Raw genomic sequence first — 22,174 nt, forward strand, 5'->3', positions numbered from 1 at the left:
ACTCTATATGTATGAAGAGATGATGAAAAAAATGGAATTCATAAGTTCTTTTAGAAGCATAAGGTGCAAAGAAAAGTGTGAATTTGAAATGTACTCTGTTGAACAACTTTTTTTCTTCCCTCTTGTGACAGATTAACTAGCCTAGCAGGTGGGCAGTAGAGGGGAGCAGCAGGTGAAATACTCAGCGTTAGTGGGATTTTGAACAGTGCAGCACTGTTCTTAAGAGGAAACTAGTGAACCTTATTCTGAGTGGAATTATTAGACTTCAGTTGACTGTAAAATTCCTTGGAATAAGTGTGTTTTACTGTCACATGAGGAGAACTTGTGAAGCCGACCCTGGGTCTGGTGCGGTCATTCCTTTCATTAAGGAATGGAGGAGGCCAGAGCACACTGACACTATCTGTAGATGACACCAGGATCAGAGGTGTTTCAGGCACTTTGAAAGACAGGATTATAATTCAAAAAAGGTCGCAAGTAGGAGGAATTTACCTTCCATCAGTCAGAGAGCTGCTAGGTGTACACATATTCAGCTACTACATACACATGGCCAGCGGAGAGCCACAGAGGTGATAAGAGGTCTGGAACATCTCTCCTGTGAGGAGCTGGGCCTGCTGAGTCTGGAGAAGGGAAGACTGAGAGGGGATCTCATCAATACCTATAAGTGTCTGAAAGTCGGGTATCGAGAGGATGGTGCCAGACTCTTTTTGGTGATGCCCAGGGACAGGACAAGGAGCAGTGACCGTAAACTAAAACACAGGAAATTCCACCTCAACATGAGGAAGAATTTCTTTATTTTTAAGGTGTCAGAGCACTGGAACAGGCTGCCCAGAGAGGTCATGGAGTCTCCCTCTCAGGAGACATTCCAAACCCACCTGGATGTGTTCCTGTGTAACCTGCTCTGGGCGAGCCTGCTTTGGCAAGGTGGTTGGACTGGATGACCTCCAGAGGTCCCTTCCAACCCTGACTATTCTGTGATTCTGTATTTGCCCAGTAAGAGGAATAAGATGGGTTTTCATTTGCAGTTTCAGATAATCTGGCAGTGGGCTGTAGGAAGGAACAGGGCATGAGAGTGGGCCACAGTCTGGTGTGTCCATCTACTGTTGGTACCAAACAGGGCTGGCTCTGTGTTCTGTTCTGTCCACCACCAGCAGTATTGACCAGGAGAGTACTGACAAGGAATAAGAAAAAGTTATTTCCATTCTTTTGGGGACCAAAAGCAGGGCTAGTGTGTGGTTTTAAGTGTTACCTTAAGCACCAATATGGACGTATCAGAGAGGAAATTTGAGGATGGTATGAAACTTGAGGAAATTGGGAAATTGTGAAGAAACCTGGAAAACGTAGCCAAATAAAAATTCTAATCAGATTGGGGTTTAGTCTAGAAGGGGCTTAAGACGTTTGAGAAGCTATTTGAGGACAACAAAGCTTCCCCCAAATATTAAATCACAGAATCACAGAATATTCTGAGTTGGAAGGGACCTGCAAGGAGCATTGAATCCAGCTCCTCAGTGAATGGGCCGTACAGGGATTGAACTCCCCGAGACTTCAGTGATAGTCACTGTATAGAACTGTGTTGGGTTTGTTTTTTTTTTTAATTTAGGGGGGATTGGCCTAGATGATTAGAGCAATTCGTATTTGACAATTAAACCAAATACATTATCCTATTTCCCATTACTTCAAAAATGTTTCTCTTAGTTGAAAAACTCTCGGTAGTGGTTTTCAGCAACAAGCTGAAACTTGACATAGTAAAAGAAAAAAAGGGAACATGGCATAAAACTAAATTTGGGGTTGGATTACTGTAAAAGCATTAAGGGGTTTTGTTTCTTACATTAATTTTTTCTTATGCTATTTTTTTAAAGTAAGACTAAAGCAGTCTATATATATAGAATACATATAAGACTATATACATATGACTACATATACACATAGACATATGTATATATGTCTATATACATATAAGACTATATGCATAGTTTAGATTGTACAAAAATAGTTCAGAAGTTAAATACTATCAGTTTGGTTTGGCTTATAACAATTTTTTCAATTTTTTTTCCTAGTGAAATGTATTCTTCAAGAGTTAGATCTCTTACTAAATCATTTTATTCTTCTGCTTAGAGCCTTAAGGCTTGGATACCTCACTCAAGATATGATAGATGACTATGAACCAGCTTTAATGTTTACAATTCCAAGATTAGCCATTGTATGGTAAGTAATTTTTTAACTGTTCTCCATTCTGCCTCATTTAAAGGTTTATTGAAGATTTGAAAAAACACATTCGGAGTTTTGACATATTTTCTTTCACCTGAGTTTACTTGTACTTTCTTTAAAAAAGTTAAAGAGGAGGATTATGTTTTAAATTAGTACAAATGATTACCAGTTTCATGTAGAATATCAAGACAAAAAAAAAAATGTTAGATCTCTAAATATAGAAAGCAGGAACAATTGATCAGACATCCTCCAGCAAAATTTAAAAATTAGGAACATCAGTCTTTGGAATGTCATGTTCTCAGAAATATTTTTTGAAAGCGCATATTTTGTGTCACTCAAAAATAGTATGACTTCAGGATACAAGTCTTGAAAACCAAAAGTATTCAGTGAGATTTATGTATTTTTCTCAATGACTCTGGGTTCAAAAGAAGTTATCATGGCAAACTGCATTGGAACCACTGAGTTAGGCTTAATTCTCTTCAAGGAAAGTATTAACATGTGTAACTTGTGTGTAGATTTCTGTCCTGTTTTGACCACTTAAGACAACTAAATTGTAACAATGTTTTTGCTTCATGCAGTTTTTGCAATATTGAACAAATCAGACGCATTTTTCGTGATAGTCTTTGTGACTTACTAAGACAACAGCTTCTCTGGAGTAAAGCCAGCATGTTTTTAATATTTTACCATTGTGAATGTTTTAAAGTTAGCTAATATAAATAGTACAATTGAGGAGAATAAGAAACCTCAAATCCCGAGCATAATACTCTTCTCCTCAGGAAATCCCTGTGGCTTGTTTTTCCTGTTAAATAGGATATTGTCTGTAACTGTCATTCTAAAAATAATAACAGTAATAATCTGATTATTGAAAGACAACAGGAATGTGAGAACTCAATTTGAAGCTGCTGCAAGACACAGTGAAGAGGAACACATCATGACTAGATGGAAAACCAAGGGCTCTCTGGAAAATAGACCATATCTATCCCAAATTACAAAGAAGGATAGAGAAGGAGAAGAGAAAAAGTTAACTGCTCCTAGTTATCCAGTGATTTGAAAATAAATCAAATAAATCACTTCCATGTGAAGTTCCAGAGCAAAACTGCACCATCCAGATGCAGTGTTGTCTGGAAGAAACTTAAACCTTTCATTTGGACTGTGAATGGAGAAACCTGTAAAGCCAAAATGGATGCAATACACAGTTGTCAGGTTGTGGCTCTGTGTCCTCATGAGAAGGAAGGATCTGGGCAAGGAGAAGTGCTGGATCCGCTCAGTCTTTTCAGAAATACTTTTCAGGGCCATTTTTGTCTAAGGTTTCTTTTCAGACATCAGTTTATCATACTCATGTTACACAGTGCATGTTGTCTGTTATCTCAACAGGTGTCGGTGCACTTTGAACCACATAGGAAGTATAAAGACACACTTTTTCACAATTTTTAGTTCTTTTCACGCTACAACTATATTCAGAACTCTTTCAAATCTTATATGTGTACAGAAGCCATTGCATAACCTTTTTTATTTTGTAGTACTCTAGCCCATTTCTATCTTTTCTAATTTCTTCTGAGAGTAAAGCTCTGAGCAAACTATACCTGAAACCCAAAGGAACAGTGACTTTGCATCAGGTAGAAGTTAGATGAGAGCAGCCTCAAGCTTCCACTGAGCAAAGCAGTAATATTTGTTTAGGCAAAACATAAGACATGAGTCAGCAATAACTGCATCACTTCGTGGCAGCCTGCTTGTTGAAGCTTGAGAAGCATATTAAAAAAAAAAAAAGCATCCCTGGTAACAGGATGATTGGTCTTAAGCCACCAAAAAAAAAGGTGACTTGCAAAAGAAGCAACTTTCCTCTCTCTCATCTCTTCTTCCCCTGCTCCTGCCCTCAAAACCCTAATTCCCTGGTATTTTTTTTTAATACTTAAGTGGAGTTCATAGAACTGGTGACATCAGCTTTGCCCCTGTGTCTTTGATGGTCACACAGGGTGCTTGCCAGGGAACAACTGAGGAGCAAAGAGACTTTGACAGTCTTGTCAGCCAAGGATCCCTTGTTACTCTGGGTGGTTTGGATGCTGGATAGCTTGCTGAAGCAACATGTATTTTGAGTTTAGGAAAAGAAACATACATTTGAAATACCTTGAGTAACAGAGCACTGACTCCAAGGGAAGGAAGAGGAAAATGGCCTGGGAAAAAGAAAACCTATGTAATCTTGAGTGTGAGAATGTGTGATCCATTTGCCTTTGAGAAACATGCATTGTTTTTGCAGTGGGCAGAGGATTAAACAGTTTTAAGTAGAGTGGTTCCTGGTGTGGGCGGAATCCACTCTCTGGCACAGTTTGGTACAGTGCAGCAGATATGGTGAAGAAGGTGAATTTTGTTTAATCCCTGACACACAGACTGGTTTGGGCAGTAGTGATTTGGTCAGGAGAAGCCATTGAGATATCTTACAGTGAAGTGCATGGAGGCTCTCAGGATTGTGAACTAACCTTTCCAGGGAAATTTCTACAAGTGCTGAGTTGATTTAGAAGGATGGTATTATCAAGAAGGGTTTTATGTGATTTAGAAAATCTGTTTTCTTTTTTTGTCATATGTCTATACCAGGTTATATTTACCTCAGAGGTAGAAAAACAGGAGCTCAGGAGCGTTCTTGCCTAGAAGTTTTTCAGACTGAAAAGGAAAAGCCATTTCAGTCTCTCAATTAGTGGACTTTCCCCAACTTCCTTGATAATAGGTTTCTTTTGGGTTTTTTAATCAGTCAACTGCAGCAATGAAATAAATGTATGTTCTTTCATTGCTTTTTCTCCCATGTTTAAGGAGGGGTGGACAGAGGGGAAGGGAACTTTTCCCTGTTACCATCTAATTCTAACTGTGGGTGAATAAGACAAAAATAAGATAACAAGATGTAACTTAAATATAGTTCTAATTTTTATGTACAATTGCTTTTCGGACTTTATTCAGTTGTTGCTCTGTGTAATGAAATTCTCATTTTTGTGTGTGTTCATGCATGTGTTTGAATTACAGTGGCCTTGTTGTCTACTCTGAGGGACCATTAAACTTGGACCATAAACCAGAAGATATGTCTGAACTCTTCAGACCTTTTCACACTTTGCTAAGAAAAATAAGGCAAGTAATAAAAGATAGTTGTAACTGCATCTCTTCTGAATTGAAAATCAGAGGCCTGAAAAAGAACTCATAAATGCTTTAAAAAGTGTATTTCTTTGCTAAGTTAACCACAAGCTGCATTTTCCTCTCATCAGCCTGATATACCCATGAAATAACTAAATGTAGTTTTTCATTTCACAGTAGTTTTCTGAACTTTTAATCTCTGTGATAGTTTCTTTTTTCCTGAGTATCATTTCATTGCATTTCAGATCTTCTTATGGTTGGATGATGCCTGAAATGGTAAAGTTAGAGTTTATATTCGGGAGATTCTGTTTCTAATTAGCATCAGTGTTACTGTTAGTTAGGCCTATTACATTTTCTCATTATGTTATGATGCAATACTCAGATAGTTGTTAACCTAATAGACATGACTACCAGTTTTTCATATTGTGGATCTGTTTTTACAGGATGGATCACTTTATATATACCTCTTTCCACAGTACTTCAGTCTTGGTTACCATTGGAGATGTGGGCTCTGGCTCAAGTATAAAGAGTATTAAAATATTTTTTTCTTAGCTGAGGTCTTCAGAAATCTTTAGAAGTTTGGAGAAATTAAACCGAATCTTTAAAGAATCTCTACATCCTGTTTTTTTATATCCACCCTTCGGGTGTTAAAAAAAGTTTTCTAAATCTGTAAACCCTATTATTTTCTTAGAATTAAAATTTATATACCAACTGCAAATTTTGTTCCTGGAAATCTGCAGAGATAATTTGACAGGGTTTGTGGTTTTTTGTGTCAAATTTTCACCTGTTTATTACCTTCCCTGAATATCGCAATGACAGTTTGATGTAAGAATACTTTTCACATAGTTTATCCAGATTAATCTCCTCTTGTCCATTAGAGATGAAGCATCTCCTGAGGGAGAATGTAAACTCTGTCAGGGGTGGTTCAGAGGGGACCTGTTTCTGAAGTTAGCTTTTATGAGTATATAGACCACATCCTCTTGTGTCCCTTGAAGATTTGCTAATATTTCTGTCTAGAAGTCTTATTTTTAGGTACATTTGTGATATTCATATTGAAATTTGAGAATTAAAATAGACAAATCAACATGTTTGGTTTGTTGGGATTTTTTGAGTGATTATGATTTTATTAAACATTGAGTAAAGCACAGCAACATGAATTGAGGAGCAAAACCTAAGTTATAAGGGAAAAAGACTTTATTCATACCAAAACTTAAAAAGAAATTTACATTAAAATACCCTATTCCCAATATATGGCTATCACAGATATTTTCACCAGCATTCCACTGACTGACTAAAGCCAAAAGGATATGTAAAAGCTAATATACTTCTAATCTCTACTTTCTGCTTACTCCTTATATTTCACAACATGGAAAATGAAAATCAATGAAGTCAGTTTGTTGCTCTGTCCATTTAATTTTCAGTTACTGTGAACTTAGTTCTGGGGTTGAAAAGAGATTAGTAAAATGCTTGTTTATTCAATAACTGCAATTTCCAATGCAAACTTTAAAAAATGAAAAGGCTCTTTCATATTCAGTTTTGGAAAAAGTTCTGATATACTTTAAGACTTATATTTAATCTGTCAAGGGAACATTAAGACGTGTGATTTCAGTTGTCTAGGAGACAAAGTTTGCAAAGTGTTCTTAGTGAGATAGCATCTATCAGAGCAAAAATTCAAGCAAAAAGTAATGAGAAATTCCATCTCTGGCAGTCTCTGAATTGAAGGAACTCAAATATTGGCAAGAACTGGGCTCAAAAAAAATAATATATACATATATATATATATATAACTATGTTCCTTTAGTAATATTCTTGAATGAAAAATACACTGAGTGAAAATAACAATGAGATACAAATAAGTGTGGTGTTCATATAGGGTAACTGAATTACTTTTAAAAGTACCTGAGCTGTCTAAATTTTTTTTTTCTTATCACAGATTTTTTTTTAACTCATCAGACTACAATTCCTACTCTGTGAGAATGTTCACAGAAACCTATAAAGGAAGATGAAACGAGATATTTGATATCAATATTTCTGCTCTCCAGAAGAGGAGGAGTATTTTTTCCTGGAGTCTTTCTCCAGTCTCCATCACCAATAGTTAAGGCATGAAAATAGATTCAGTAGTCCTCTGTTAAAATAGTTGAATCTTGTACTGCAGTTGTGTACCTGTTGTAAGAACATAGAACATCTTATAGCAGAATATGATCACATCCCAGTGAATTTCTCTGTAAAGTTCTATAGCTTTTTAGCCAACTAAGTATTTTAACTCATGGAGTAACATCAAATACACAGCTGATTATTTTGTAGGATTACAGGTAATTAATTTTAAACTGTATTATCCTAAAATATCCGTAAGGCAAAGATAAGTACTGTATTTAATTATGTGGATCCACATAATTAAATCAGAAGTAGCAGAGAAGAATACCTATTAGCTAGGAAAATTTTTGTTTCCTATTGGTGGCTGACAACTTGGAAAACAATAGAGATTATTGAGACTCTCTGAGCAAAAACCATAAAGGTTCTTGCTTAGATTTCGGTAAGGTCGAGCAGCAAATTAGAGCTTTGAATGTTTTAATTAATATCTAAGCCAGGTGCTTGTGTTGACTTCGATTTTGGATGTAAGACATTAGCGTTGGTGTTTTTATACATGTAGCAATGCATAATTATATAGTAGTGTTATCTCTGTTCCTTTGAAATGGAGACATTTGAACCATTTCTGCCAAACTACTGCAACCTGCTTAGGAACTACAAAGCATATCATCTGGTATATGCTTAGATATTTAACTTAAATGCCTGTGACACTGAACATGCTTGTGATACAAGTATTATCTATACAATATATATACATGTAAGACTGCTGTACAGAGATTTTCAGAGGGAATTTTGCAGTACTCCTTAATTCTGCCCTATTTCAGAGCTCTTTGCTTGCCTGGTGCTTCTTTCTGGACCATTACAAGTGATTGCAGGGCCCCTATGGATTTTGGTGGTGCAGAATCAAGCAGATTGCAGATCAAGTGGTGCAGAATCAGAGGATCGTGCCATTTTAAGTACATGGAGGCCTTTCTGTCTCATTGCCTAGAAATCCAATGCAATATGCATGCTGTCAGTGTGTTAAACCACTGGGAGGGGGAAGTGGGAAACTTATATTCTTTTGAAGTGTGCGCAGTGACTGGGGGGGAACTGGTTAGGTTTTCCAAGGTGAATGTGTTCAAAACCTTTATTTGATTTAAAACTTTTTCAGTAAAGGAGTACCAGTGCTATTTGTTATAGATCAGTTTTGGTTTCTCAGTGTTGCTTTATCTGAACAGATCTGCAGACTTTGGAGTGCAGGAGCTGGAGGGTGCATGTGGCATCCCTGTACCTGCATCGTGCTCTTACAGTGGCAGCTCCATAAAGACAGCTGCTTGTGCTCTGCTCCGAGCATGAACTGAAGCACAGGCTGGCAATAACGATGCTGTTCTCTGAAAACAAGCCAATTTAAAATTCTAGTCAGAATAGGAGCAAAGTTAATGCAGGAGGCTTGAGGAATGCACAAGATTAGGGGGTTTGTGGCTCTATCCTCTATTTAGACAATTTTGTCTTTAAATGGACATCTGGCCTCAGATCTTTGAAGAAGTAATTTCTGCACCCTGGATATTGGCAGTAGAGTAAAATATGTTGATTAGTTCTGCAACAGACAAAGTAAATTTCTACTACTGCTTGTAACAAGCAGAGCACGTCTGAAGAACTTGCTTTGTTTTTCTGCCAGTAGCTGTAACCACTGAAAGAAAAATGCTCCTCATGTTTTGAAAGCTAGATTGCCTTCCTGTGATACGATGCCAAAAAGAGTAAAAGCAGGTGAAACCTCAACATGCACTATTTTAAATTCAGTGTTTTCTAAAGCCTCTCTGAGAAGAAAGCACACTGCTGCTGTCAGGGTGGATTGCAGAAGCTCTTTTTACCTGTGGCTTCTGAATAATGGAAGCAGAGGGAGAAGTTCTTTTTTTGCTTATGAGCACAATGAGTTAAAAGTGCTTCAGCAGAAAGGAAATGAACTGTTGAAATAGCTACAGTTTAGTTAAACTTACAATTTACTAATGATGCCTGATGTTTAGTATTTTAGTGAGATTTTATATCTCCTTCTGTATACTGGTTGACATTCTTTTTGTTCTCAATATCTACATAGGTATTTTAAAATATGGCATGTTTCTAATGCTGGCAGTGAATCCTGTATAAACAAATATATTGTGTATCTAAAAGGTAACTGTTAATCAAACATTTGTCACCTTTAAAACTGGCTGGTGAATCTAGGGAATTTTTAACTGGAGAAGTGAAGATAATTGCCTGGACCTCTTTTAGAACAAACTGTATTTGTTAATAGCAAAATTTCCAGTGTTTGAATTGGGAAAATGAGCGTATTTCCTTTGAATTTAAAGCAGGATTACTTCTCTACTGAAATTACAGGGCTGGTAGACTACCACATATAATTCAACTGGTTATGTTATTCTTTCAGGCAGTGTGGATCTGATTCGCCTAAAAAGGACTGTCAGCTGATTTCATTGATTATTATTTTTAATCAGGCTTTATATACTATCCTCAAAACTGCACACAATTAATCTTAAATTTTGAGGTGGTGGTATTGGCAGAAATATTCATCATTCAAGTCAGTGAATCCAGCCAGTATAAAGTAAACATGTGTTTCCAGGGCTTATTTTATAATGAATGTGTGAAACCTGTATTGAATAGGTCTGAGCAGCCTTTTGAAAGGCAGCAGAGCAGCTCTGGGCACCGGGGAATCCTGGGTGCTGCCATGTGGTGTTCTGGAGACTGAACAGAACCCCAGACTAGGTGCTGCAAGTCAGAAGATTCAATCTTAGGTTTTCCCTGGGCCCATTTCATCATTCCCAGTTATGCTGATGAGCTTGGATGGAAAGCAAATTCCTTTGAATGTTGCTTGTATAGTCTGTGTTTGTAAAAGTTACTCATTCTTATGTTTTGAGAAGGGTGTGTGACTGTGGTGTGTGGAGAAGCGTAGCTGATGTTTAAGCAGTTGACTGTTGGTCAGTTCCTGATACACACCTCCTGACCCCTGCAAGCAAAGTTCTCTGAGGATTATCAAACACAAGGATGCCACCTTGGTTCAGAAATCCCTGAGCTACAGGCTGTTGGCAGCCAGTAGTATGCACTCACTCAGCAGACATCACTGTGTGTCTGTCCTGTGCTTATGCTCTTCCTTAGGATCTGTGATCAGAGCCAGGCTTCTCTACTTGATGGACCTTTGCCTGACCCAAACTATCTGATATTTTTAGCATCCTTGCATAGGTGAGGGGCAAGCTTAACCCCTTCCCTGTTACATTTGTGTGCTTACTTGTTTGTTGCAGGGGTTTTTTTAAATTTAAAATCCCAACTGTTTTTAAAATCCCACATTACCTCATTTATGCTTAAAAAATCCTACACCACAATGTTTCTGTAAAAACTAACAAAGTGAAAATTCATAGTACAAAGCCTCATGGCAACAATCATGTTATTCTATATTTTTATTCATTCTGTTGGTATAGTTATCTCAAAAATAAACAATAGTAGTGCTGCTGTTTTTATGCTGACCTTAAAACTTAAACCATTCTCTGTCAGTTTGTTTTTAAGATGATGTTAAAATACTTAATCTCTTACAGACACCGATTAACGTTTAAATACAAGATCTGAGTAAGAAGATGGTATCATTACATACTGTTTAGACAAAAGAAAGGAATGTATAGGTATTTAAAATTATCTAGTGTGCCAGGTAGCAATACTGGTTTATAGCTTTGTTAGGTAAATGGTATTTTTTTAAGGGGAAGATATGATGGTGCAATTGTTCTTATAAGATATTTCTTCTGGAGGCTTAGAATTTTTTTTATAATACTCATCATAAAGCAAGATTTAAAAACTAAGTATGTTAATTGTGTGGAATGTATATAACCATAACTTTATTCTGACTTAAGCTTGCTTATCTACACTGTTAGATTTTTTTAAATTGTAGGTAGCTGATACACAAGTCAGATACTAGTGATGTATTTTTTGAGCTGTTTGAAAAACTGATAGTACTTGCAAAAAAAATTTGGTCTGTGAGTTAACAAATTAAGAATGCAAACCATTGACTGGAAATCAAGATGTGAGATATGTTGAATGTTTCTTTCAGGTTTTCTGGTCCTCTTGTTTGGACTTAATTCTTCTAAAATGTATATATTATTATTATTATTGTGGTGCCAGCTGTATGTCAACTGCTAGCAAATGATTCCTAAACACATGAGGAATAAGGGACTCCTGCCCTCTGTTGAGCAGGTCTTGCTTTTTCCACCCATTCATTTATGCTAAAATACACTTACTGGTCTTTGAAAATGTTGACAGCAGTTCTTGACAGAGGATACATTTATATATGGCTTCTTATTGAGAAGGATAGCATAAGTGAAACTCAGGTCTAAAATTAAGTGCTGCTGTGTCTGTGGATTTGTTTTGAAGTTATAAAGCACTTAAAACACTTTGTTTTCAGGTGTTCATAGTCTTAAACTGCAATACTGAGGATTCTTGGTAACACTGGAGATGCTGCATGTCTCTTGAAAACACAGTTTGCTAAGTAGCTAAATGTTTGCTTCTAGACCTGCCTGATTCTTAACATCATGCAGAAGCTTAACTCCTTAATGACCGAGTGTTGTGGTTTAACCCCAGCTGACAACTCAGCCCCACACAGCCACTCCCCCCCCCCCAGTGGGCTTGGGGAGAGAATCAGAAGAGTAAAAGTGAGAAAACTCATGGGTTGAGGTAAATACAGTTTAATAGGTAAAGCAAAAGCCACATACACAAGCAAAGCAGAGCAAGGAATTAATTCACCACTTCCCAGGGGCAGGCAGGTGCTCAGCCATCCCCAGGACAGCAGGGCTCCATCACATAGTGGTGACTTGGGAAGACAAATGCCACCACTCCAAACATCCCCCTGTCCTCCTTCTTCCCTCAGCTTTATATAGTGAGCATGATGCCATGTGATCTGGGATATCCCTGGGTCAGCTGGAATCAGCTGTGTCCCCTCCCAATTTCTTGTGCACCCCAAACCTCCTCACTGGTGGGGCGGTACAAGAAGCAGAAAGGCCTTGGCTCTCTGTGAGCCCTGCTCAGCAATAACAAAGCCATCCCTGGGTTATCAGACTGTTTTCATCACAAATCCAGAGCACAGCCCCATAGTAGCCACTGTGAAGAAAATTAACTCTATCCCAGCCAAACCTGAACACTGAGCTAAGTGTTCAAGGCAGGAAAGAGCCAACTTCTAATCCCTATTTCAGTGAGCAGGCTTCCAGATATCCGTGTTCTATATGTGATATTACTATTTTTAATCAATTCTTTTATCTGACAATATAATGCTGTGAAACTCCTGCAGTACTCTTGTGCAGAATATTTTCCAGAATCTAGTTGAAGGATGGCAAATTGGTTTGCTAATTAAAGTCAAATTTGTGAATTAAAAAACTGAAATGACCAAATGTATCTAACTGTGGGTGACATTTTCACTCTAAGTAGATGGGGAGGGGGAAAGTTCCGTTTTTGTGTGTGTTTTGGTTTATTTTGGGGCTTCACTGCAAGCATGTTTATCATTTGATACCCTACGTTTGCATGACTAATCTCAAATTCAGGCATCAGCAGTCACGTGTTCTGAATATGAATGCCAAATGCACTTTGAGTTACACAGTTGAAAGTACTCTGTGCCCTCAAGTTCTGGGTTTCTGCACTAACAGTAAAAGCTTTTTAAAAATCTGTAACATCAGTGCCAAGTGATGTGTGTATTTCTTCATTTTCAGGGATCTTCTTCAGACACTAACTGAGGATGAACTGCACACACTGGAACGTAACCTCTGCATCTCTCAAGATGTAGATTTTCCTGTCAGAGCAGATCCTGAAGTACCCTCTGTCATTACACCAGTCTTAACTGCGACTTTGCCCCCTAAGGAACTTTCAGCCAAAGCTGAGAACACAGAGGCTGAGCTGGCTTGTTCGATGCAGTATGATGAACAGGAGCTGGAACAGCTGAACAGGATGGTACACAGAGTCGGAGATGAAATGTCTTCTCTGCTTTCCCCTCCAAGCATCTGTCAGTCTCCAGCTCACAGACCTCCCCTAAGAAATAGTTCTAGTACAGAAGCTTCACCGACACGGCACCATCTTGACAACTTAACCAATGAAGAGGACAGAGTGTTTTTTATGGATGACCTAGATGGAGCAGGAGAAGCTCTTGCTGGGTTGGATTCAGTAAGTGAAACTTTTGCTTGGGTGAATAACCCTTGTCATGATTCAAAACAGAACCTGCAATATAGAGATGCTTTGCTGTATGAGAATGGCCATCAGACAGAGGAAACTTTGCTTTTAAAAGATGCTGAAAGTGACTTAAGCAATAATAACAATGTTGAAGATGGAAAGCAGATGTCTGGCATTTCAGTTCCAAATTCGTGCAGCTGTCTGGAAGGTCCGGACTCACAGTTATACCTCAATGGCTGGGATGCGTATGGTGATGATGCAGAAACAGCAGAAGTGATTGCTCACAGGACAGGGGGAATGAAAATATCTGCTACTGTAATATTCAATCCTAAATCTCCCTCTAGCTCAGAATCCCCAGTAACAACTCCAGAAGCAGCTATTAGTTGTGTTCCTGGATCCGCTCATCCATTAGCAAATGAGGAGGTGGATGAATCCCATAAACTCAGTATAGCTGCCACAAACTGTCTAATTAATTCCTGTGTGTGTTGTGGCAGCTGTGAAGACAGCAGGGAGGACGGTGTTGAAGGTTTAAAGACTAAACATTCTGCAGGAGGTGTTGTAAATGCTTCGTACACATTAGTGAAGTCTAAGGAACTGGACCATGTAGATAACTTGGACAGTTCAGTCTCTGCACAGGAAACATTAAAACCTGAAACGTCTGCTTTGTTAGCAGAAAGAGACTTTGGCAGTGAAGAGCAAAAACTGCCAATCTCCTCTAAGTGCCTGGCACATTCCTCAGGTTCACAGGTAGGAGCAGAAAGTGACTCACAAGGAGAAGCAGAAAGCATCTCAAATCAGCAGAAGTGGGAGAAGAGAAAACAACTATGTGAGAAAAAAACAGACTACAATGAAGATGCTAGTAGTGAAAGGATGGCAAAGGAAGATGTAAAGTCAAGATCTAGTTCAAGGTAAGAGCAACTTGCTGTCCTGGTAGTAATTGGCATGTACATAAGTTCCTGTATCCTTGTACTGTAGTGATTGGTGTATTATTAATTTTGATTTTGAAGATAATAGTGTGTTGCAGAATTAAGGAATTTATCAATATAATTTTTTAATACAGATAGCTTTTTACTGGACTTCAGCTGTTCTGCAAAACATTTGGAGGTCATCTGAATTTTAATCCTCTAATGTCTCCATATCATTGAAATCAATGTTACATTACCTGCTTAATGTATCCAAGAGGGCATTGCTGCTAAATGGTACCTGGATCATTATTTCCATTGTACTTTGCTGTTTTATAGGAAAAGTGTGTCTGGCAGATACCAAAAAGTTAACTTCTGCATCACTGAATGGGATTACATTGGAATCTAAACACGTTTTACCTCAGCTTCATTTGTGAGAACGGGGTTAATCTGGTCATGGGCATGAGCATATTTGTGAATGTCTGTGCTGAAGGAGCCTAACAGAGTGCAGAAGAGCCTTTTAAACCTATTGGACCATTTCAGCCAAAGTTGATAGAAGAATAGTAGTCATGGTTCTGCGTATTTAATGACTATAAGGAACTTGATAACAGTGAGATAATAGTACTTGTATTAAAGAAAATGCCATGCTTCAGCTCAACTTTGATTAGACATTAGGGATCTTACACACATCAGTAGAAAGCCTGACTTCGCTTTGGTTTACTGTTTTCGAGGATAACCTGTTTTGTATGAGTAATGACCTCAGCTTCCCTGAAGTATTAATATCGTGAAGCAGAGGAAAGAAATTAGAGATAAATTATTGTTGTTTCCTATATTTCTCTGACAGCTTTCTTTGTGTGCGTGTGATGCAGGATCTCTCACTTTGTTATGTTTACAGAGTTCACATAACACAGTGGAGGTAGCTTGAATAGTGAAACATAACAATATAAAGGCTGCAGAAATAAACATTTGTTTAATAACATACCGATTAAATTATGAAATATATTACTGGTAATGGAAATAGAATCAAGAGTTCTTTGGCCTGGAGTTAATTCCTATTACAGGTAAAATACAACTTAGTGTGCACAAAGCTCAAACTTTTGAGAAGGAATTTTATCTTTCTGATTATTCTGGCTATTTGCTATGTTAGGTTTGCAAGCAAGGTTATATTCAAGGCCTTACAACAGGGTTTCTGAATGGACTTAAGAAGTAATTCACAAATCCCTTTGACATTTCATGATTTTGCAACACTTCAAGTGGAATATTGCTTAAAAGTAATTACTGTATATTTAATTAGTTTCCTGATGAATCCTACATCATTTACTAAACTCTGACAGTTTATCTACTAATTTTTGCCTTGGGTAGGATATTAAATGAAATTTGTGAGAACAAATCTGCAAAATATAATGAAATTATATATATATGTCAGCTACTTTTTCAACCTCCCATGTTTTGTGAATGTAATAACTTCTCCACTGATTTGTCCAGCTTCTATTAATAGTGTTTAGAAACTTTATCTGAGAATTGTCCTTTTACAGAGAGTTCTGTAAGTCTGTGTTCCTCTGTGTCCTTTTGTTTGCTTCTGGTTCCTGTCTGGCCTTTCCCACCTGTTGTGGTTTTGTAGAACCTAAGTCACATTTTATCTATATGGTCACTTTTTCAGATTGGAAAACTCACAGCCTGTTTGATGAGAAGTTGTCCAGACATTGACCATACCTTTGATCCTGCATTTTCTCTTGCTCCAAACTGTTTTCAATTATGCAATTTCCTCTTAGCAATAAGTGAATCAGAACTACACTTACTCAAGATATGAGCAAACCATGGATGTGCACAGTGGCATAATTATTTTCTGTTGTTTTTCAATGGTTCTCAGTGTTTGACTTTGGATTTTTTGCCAAGTAGTGTGCTGATGTTCTTTTTGAAGTTGTCTGTTAAAGCCCCAAGATATTGCTTGTGACCTCAGAGGCTGTCATTCTATATCTGACGTTAAAATGGTTCTCCACATGTTTACCAGTTGAGTTGTGCCATTTTATTACCTGTTATTCAGACTTTAAGATCCTGAGCAGTTCTTCAGTCTGTTCTAGTTATCACCCTGAATAATTTTACCATGGTAGCAACCTTTCAGACCTCGTTGCTCTCCCTTTTTTGCGGACTGTACATGAAAACAAAACTCCCAGGGTGCTGAAGAACTTCTGCAGTGATATCTCACTCCTCTGAAAAGTGCTTGTGTGTCGGCTTCTCCCTATTTGTGGTTAAGAACCATTTATCCATTTTGGGCCCTTCCCTCTTACACTGTAGCTCCTTAGTTTTCTTAAAAGCCTTTAGTGAGTTATTTTGACAGGACCTTTTTGGAAATCCAGAAGCTTGACAGCTGAATCACCATTCTTCACAAGCTTCTTGACCCATTCACAGAGCTCCCAAGAGGTTCCCTCTGCAGAAGTCACGTTACTTCTTCCCAGACAGACCTTCATATTGTTGTCTACTTATTTCAGTTTTGATGTATTCTGTTAAATTGCTTGGTATGAACATCAGGCTCACAGAACCAGAGTTGTTTGAATCTCCATGGAGTCCTTTTTATTTTTAGAGATTGCAACCTTTAGACTCTGAGCATCAAGAAAGTTTTAAAAGAGAGGTTAATAATTCATCTCATTCATTCTTGAGTTCTCCTAAAACTCTTGGATGAGTATTTCTGAATATTTTGTTAACAAATTAGTGGGATTTGTCTGTTTTCCCCGTAGCCTCTGCTGATTACTTCTAATTATCTGTATTTGTTACTGAGACTACAGTCCATCTATTATTAATTGGCAAGTATTCCACCTTCGCAGCAGTAAAGAAGTATGGATGGAGTTGTTTTATTACTAGATTGTTGATGCTTTATTTGGAAGCATTCTAATATTAACTCCTTCAGTATATTCTGTGAAAGATGGAGATGCAGGGGATCTACTGAGTACTAGATTAAGAAATTATGTATGTATAGGTCTTAGTTTTTTCTCATAGATACCTATATGTAGATTTGGTTCTTGCCTCTGAATCACTAGTCATGTTATCAGTAAAAGAGAGAATTCAGTTATAAAACAGAACTTTGTGAACCTTTCCTTACTCATGCTGCCTGGGCAGTGACTAATCACTGTTTTTTGATGGTATTCTTAAATTGGAAGATCAAATTAGGCTTCTGTGACTGCTGCCTATTAAATGCTTATGAATGCCAACTTAACCATAGAGGAAATGTTGCAGACAGTAGATTATTTTCAGAATGATGGCCCATTAGCTAGAACAATAAACAGTCTAATTCATATGGAATAGATGCAGGATAGGCTCATTCATCAAACTGATAAATGTATTTACTTTCTAGTTACTGTAAGTCACCAACTAGAAGAAAATTTCCCTTGTCAGAATCAAGCAACTGTCAAATGTGTATGTTGTGGCACAAACTGCTTGTTTTGGTGGATCAGTTGTTATACTATACAGTATGACTTTATACATATAATGTCCCTTATCCAGACTGGTTTACCATAATAATCCTTATATATCTGAAATAGCTGGTATTTCAGGCTGTTTTGTCTAGCCTCAAAACTCAGTGGAGTTTAAAATAGCATCCACAGCTTCTCTGGGGTGAGTGCCTCACCACCTCACAGTAAAGAATTTCTTCCTAACATCTAATCAAAACCTACTCTCAGTTTGAAGGCATTCCCCCTTGTCCTGTCACTCCAGGTCCTTGTAGAATGCCCCGCTCCATGTTTCTTGTGGGCTCCCTTCAGGGAGTGGAAGTCCACAATTAGGTCTCCCTAATTGTTCTCCAGGGTGGACAATCCCAGTTCTCTCAGCCTGTCTTCACAGGAGAAGTGCTCCATCCCTCTGATCATCTTGGTGACTCACCTCTGGACTTGTCATGCAGATGAATGTTCTTCCTGTCCTGAGGACCCCAGAGCTGGATGCAGGATTCCAGGTGGAGTCTCAACAGAGTGGAGTAGAGGGGCAGAATCCCCTCCCACGCTCTGCTGGCCACACTGCTTTTGATACAGCCCAGGATATGTTTGGCTTTCAGGGCTGGCTGAGTCATGTCCAGCCTCTCATCCACCAGCACCCCCAAGTCCTTCTCAGCAGGGCTGCTCTTGATCTGTTCATCCCCCAGCCTGGATTGATACCAGGGGTTGCTCCGACCCAGGTGCAGCACCTTGCACTTGGCTGTGTTAAATCTCATGAGATTCCCATGGGCCATTTCTTGAGCTTGTCCAGGTCCCCCTGGATGCCATTCCATCCTTCAGGAGTGTCAACAGCACCACTCAGCTTGGTGTCAGCAAATATGCTGAGGGTGCACTTGATCCCTTCATCTCTGTCATTAATGAAGACATTAAATTACACTGGCCCCAAGATGGACCCCTGAGGGACATCACTTGTCACTGATGTCCTTCAGGACTCTGAGCTACTGACCACTGGATTTGACTGTCCAGCCTATTTCTCATCCATCTAACAGTCACATTGAGTGCATCTCTCTCCAATTTAGAGTGAAGGATGCTGTGGGGGACAGTGTCAAAGGCTTTACAGAAGTCCAGATAAATTACATCTGTAGCCCATCCCTTGTCCACTGACAAGGAGTAGTCACTCTATCATAGAAGGCCATCACCGGGTATTGATATGTCTTTACTAATTTGGTTTTTAAGTCACAACTGACATTGTCTTTCCCTGTTATTTGCTTGTAAGTATTTAAAAGATACTGGACACCAACAGCTCAAGAGTCTTGGGCAGCACTGTTAATGAGATGCAAATACGAGAAAAGCACTAGCAAAGATGTAGTTAGTGTGTGATCTGCTGAAGGGACAATGTGAGAAATAAAGGCTGTCATATAGAAAAACAAACTGTTAAAGGGGGAAAGTCATGTAAGAATAGAACAGAAGATGATAAAACTATGACAAAGCACCATTTGGTGTTTTGAGGTAAAAAAGGATATAAGTTAACATGAAAACCAAGCTTTAGATCTGTATCTACCGTTCCTTGTTTTTCAGCTGGAAGCAAACTATACAGATTTTTTGTTTAAATGCCCATTCTGTCGTAGTATTCTTCCTGCTTTTTCCCAGTGGAAAGAAAATTACAAGGAGTGAAGTTTTTTTGTGTGTGTGTTTTATAAATATTTGGCTTTCTGTTTTTTCCAGAGTTGAAGAGTCCTTGTCAAACTGCTAATGTTTTATGAAGTTTAACAACTTGTGTCATATTGTCACACAATGCTGGTGTTTTCATGTTTTAGTCTTAAATACCTGGTTCTGTTGCATGTTTGTTTATCTACATGCTGACCTCAAAACTGTTCTGATATTTAAAAAAAACCAGATTATTAAGCGTAGTTCCTCTCGTTTCCACTGCAGGTCTGTTGTGTCTAGCTTAAATTTTACAATTTTTTTTTCCCCATTTGCCTTGATGTGTTTGAATGTACTTATGCCTTTTACAATGCACTCGAAAACTGGCAAAAGGAGCTGAAATGGGTAGTGAGGAGAATTTGTCATCTTGACACCTGCAAGCTCTAGCTGTGTCCATCGGCTGTTAGATGCTGGCGCTGTTTGCATTTACTTGTGGGGGCTTAAAAAATAGAATATTTTGCCATATGCTTTTGCAGTGTAAGGAGGAGGAATGAGGCATTCTTGGAAAAGCATGTTTTGCTATTTGTTGATCGGTATTGCCATCGTAGAATAAGGTGAATAATTTATTCTTCTCTAGCCTGGTGTTCAAGTTGTCACATTTCTTAGTCTTGCAATTCTGTAACCTTTAAATTGTATATATTGTACAATATTTATATATTACAGTAGTATATATTGTAATATGTTTAAAATTGTATTTCCTCAGCATATTAGAATAACTGTGGAAAAAGATGAACACCTGTTGTTTCTAATTTTGATTGGTTTGGCTTGTATTTCTTTTTTCAATCCTTGGCAACATGTGACATGTGCATATTTTCAGTACAATAAGATAAGTTATTCCACCTTTATAAATGCCGTTTGTATTTTGGGGATGGCTAGAATTTGTTAAAAAAACCCTATTCACAAGAATTACCTTTCTTGTCTCTTAGTTTCTAGTATATGATTCTACAAGTACTCCTTTATCAAAACTAAATTAATCAATATTTCAATGTAAAGTAACTTGATTAAATGTCTTAAATTCATGCTTTTCTATAATAGTCCCAGCACAGTAAGACTTAAGAAAATTGTGTATGTTTTTACATTAAAAAGTTGCCTTTTCCTTGAAAAAATAATGGACAGCTGTGCAAGTTCATGTAAACAAAAATATGACTGCTTAGTGTCTTGTACTGATTAATCTTTTAACTAGCTATTAAGGAGAAAGAAAACTTCTCATGACCAAAAAGAAAATAGCAGTAGATTGGGAACCAAGCATCAGCCTTTCTACTGCAAAACTTCCCTTAAGTAATCATTTATCTGGCTGTTGATAAAAATTCTTTGTTTCCCTTTTGGTGTTCTGGTTTGTGTCTTTGTGCAACTAGCCAAATTCAGATTCAGTATAAATGATTTTTTTTTCAGTCCCTCCTCCCCTTCTTTATAACAAGACAAATCTCATATTAGAAGTGACAGTGTTTTACCCTGTCTGTTGAACACAGATTTTGTGTTGCCCAATAACATGAGTGCTGTTACGAAGCCTTGGTGTGCAAATAGGTGTCAGTGTTTTATACCAGCTTCCCTTTTACTAGGTTCATATGTCACTTGAACCAACAGAGAACCATATTAGCTCTCAACATGCAGATTTCCAAATTGAGTATAAGAGGTAAAACAGAGTTGTAAAAGATACCTTTTGAGGGGATTTGGTATGACACATGAGGCTTTATAGTTAGCCTTCCTGTAGTGAGCTGGTCAGAGAAGACCTGTGCCAATTAACTGTTGTAACATGGACTGTAATTGTAACTCGTAATAGCCTTCATGAAGAAACCATCCTCTGAAACAAACTGAGGTTTAATTAAATGTAAAGGACTAGAAACACATTCTAGTAGAAAAAAGGCACAGAAACCAGAATAAAATAAATGTGGCTTTCAGTTTGGTTTCCTTAGATTAGTTACAAAAAGTGGCCAACAGCTCTAAATATAGGGTTCCTTAGTTTGGTCTGCCAGTATTCCATGAAGAGGCAGCCACATCACCTCATGTCACTTTGTTCTGTTGCCTCAAATCTTTATGCTATATTTTCATCAGAAGTGCTGAGGAATTACGTTTTGATGAGCATGAATAGTGGTTTTATCCAGTGTTAGAATGTAATTTTAAAAATAGCAGTGCAAGCATTTAAGACCTACAAATGAAACCAACTTCTGCCACCTCACACAGTTCAAGCAGTCCTCAGCCCAAGTCAAACACAGCATTAATTGCAATGACCATGATGTGGTGAAGTTCAGGTCGCCTGGGGGCTGATATGGGAAGAAAGGGTTAGCTGCTGTCAGCTGCAGCATGTGGCTATATGCAGGTGTCTTCTCTGATAATTGTGCTAATGAACATGCATGCTGAGCTATCATCAGTTGGTAATGGGATTCTTGAGTTGGGAAAAACAGGTCAATTCACCTCAGGATCTACCAGCATCTTAGAAAAGCTGAGGGAATCTTCAGGCAGACAGTAATAAGTAGAAAATTCTATGAAGAGTTATCTTGAGTCTGTGTGTACCGAGAGGGAAAGCAGTATGTCACAGGAGTCTGTTTTTATTTGGCTGATTGGTTTTTGGAGGTT

General features: G+C 38.0%; 1 protein-coding gene across 8 annotated transcripts in view; it reads left to right on the plus strand.

Moving 5' to 3' along the window:
- Positions 1–22,174, plus strand: part of ZFYVE28 (zinc finger FYVE-type containing 28) — a 152,425-nt gene that overhangs the window by 94,415 nt on the left and 35,836 nt on the right. For 5 of the 8 annotated variants that reach the window (XR_007906473.1, XM_051798547.1, XM_051798548.1 and 2 more), the window contains exons 6-8: positions 2,113–2,202; positions 5,215–5,316; positions 13,119–14,480. Coding sequence is in view for 7 of the 8 variants with exons in the window: in XM_051798547.1 (XP_051654507.1) it covers positions 2,113–2,202; positions 5,215–5,316; positions 13,119–14,480 (1,554 nt within the window). In the remaining variant the exon portion in view is untranslated. Of the gene's footprint in view, positions 1–2,112; positions 2,203–5,214; positions 5,317–13,118; positions 14,481–16,134; positions 17,650–18,271; positions 22,129–22,174 lie in introns of those variants that run through there. The other 3 variants (XM_051798551.1, XM_051798552.1, XM_051798553.1) reach the window with 3 other exon arrangements.

This window comes from Manacus candei, unplaced genomic scaffold, assembly GCF_025592945.1.
Source record: "Manacus candei isolate 608988 ecotype Guabito, Panama unplaced genomic scaffold, ASM2559294v1 h1tg000048l, whole genome shotgun sequence".
Lineage (NCBI taxonomy): Eukaryota > Metazoa > Chordata > Aves > Passeriformes > Pipridae > Manacus > Manacus candei.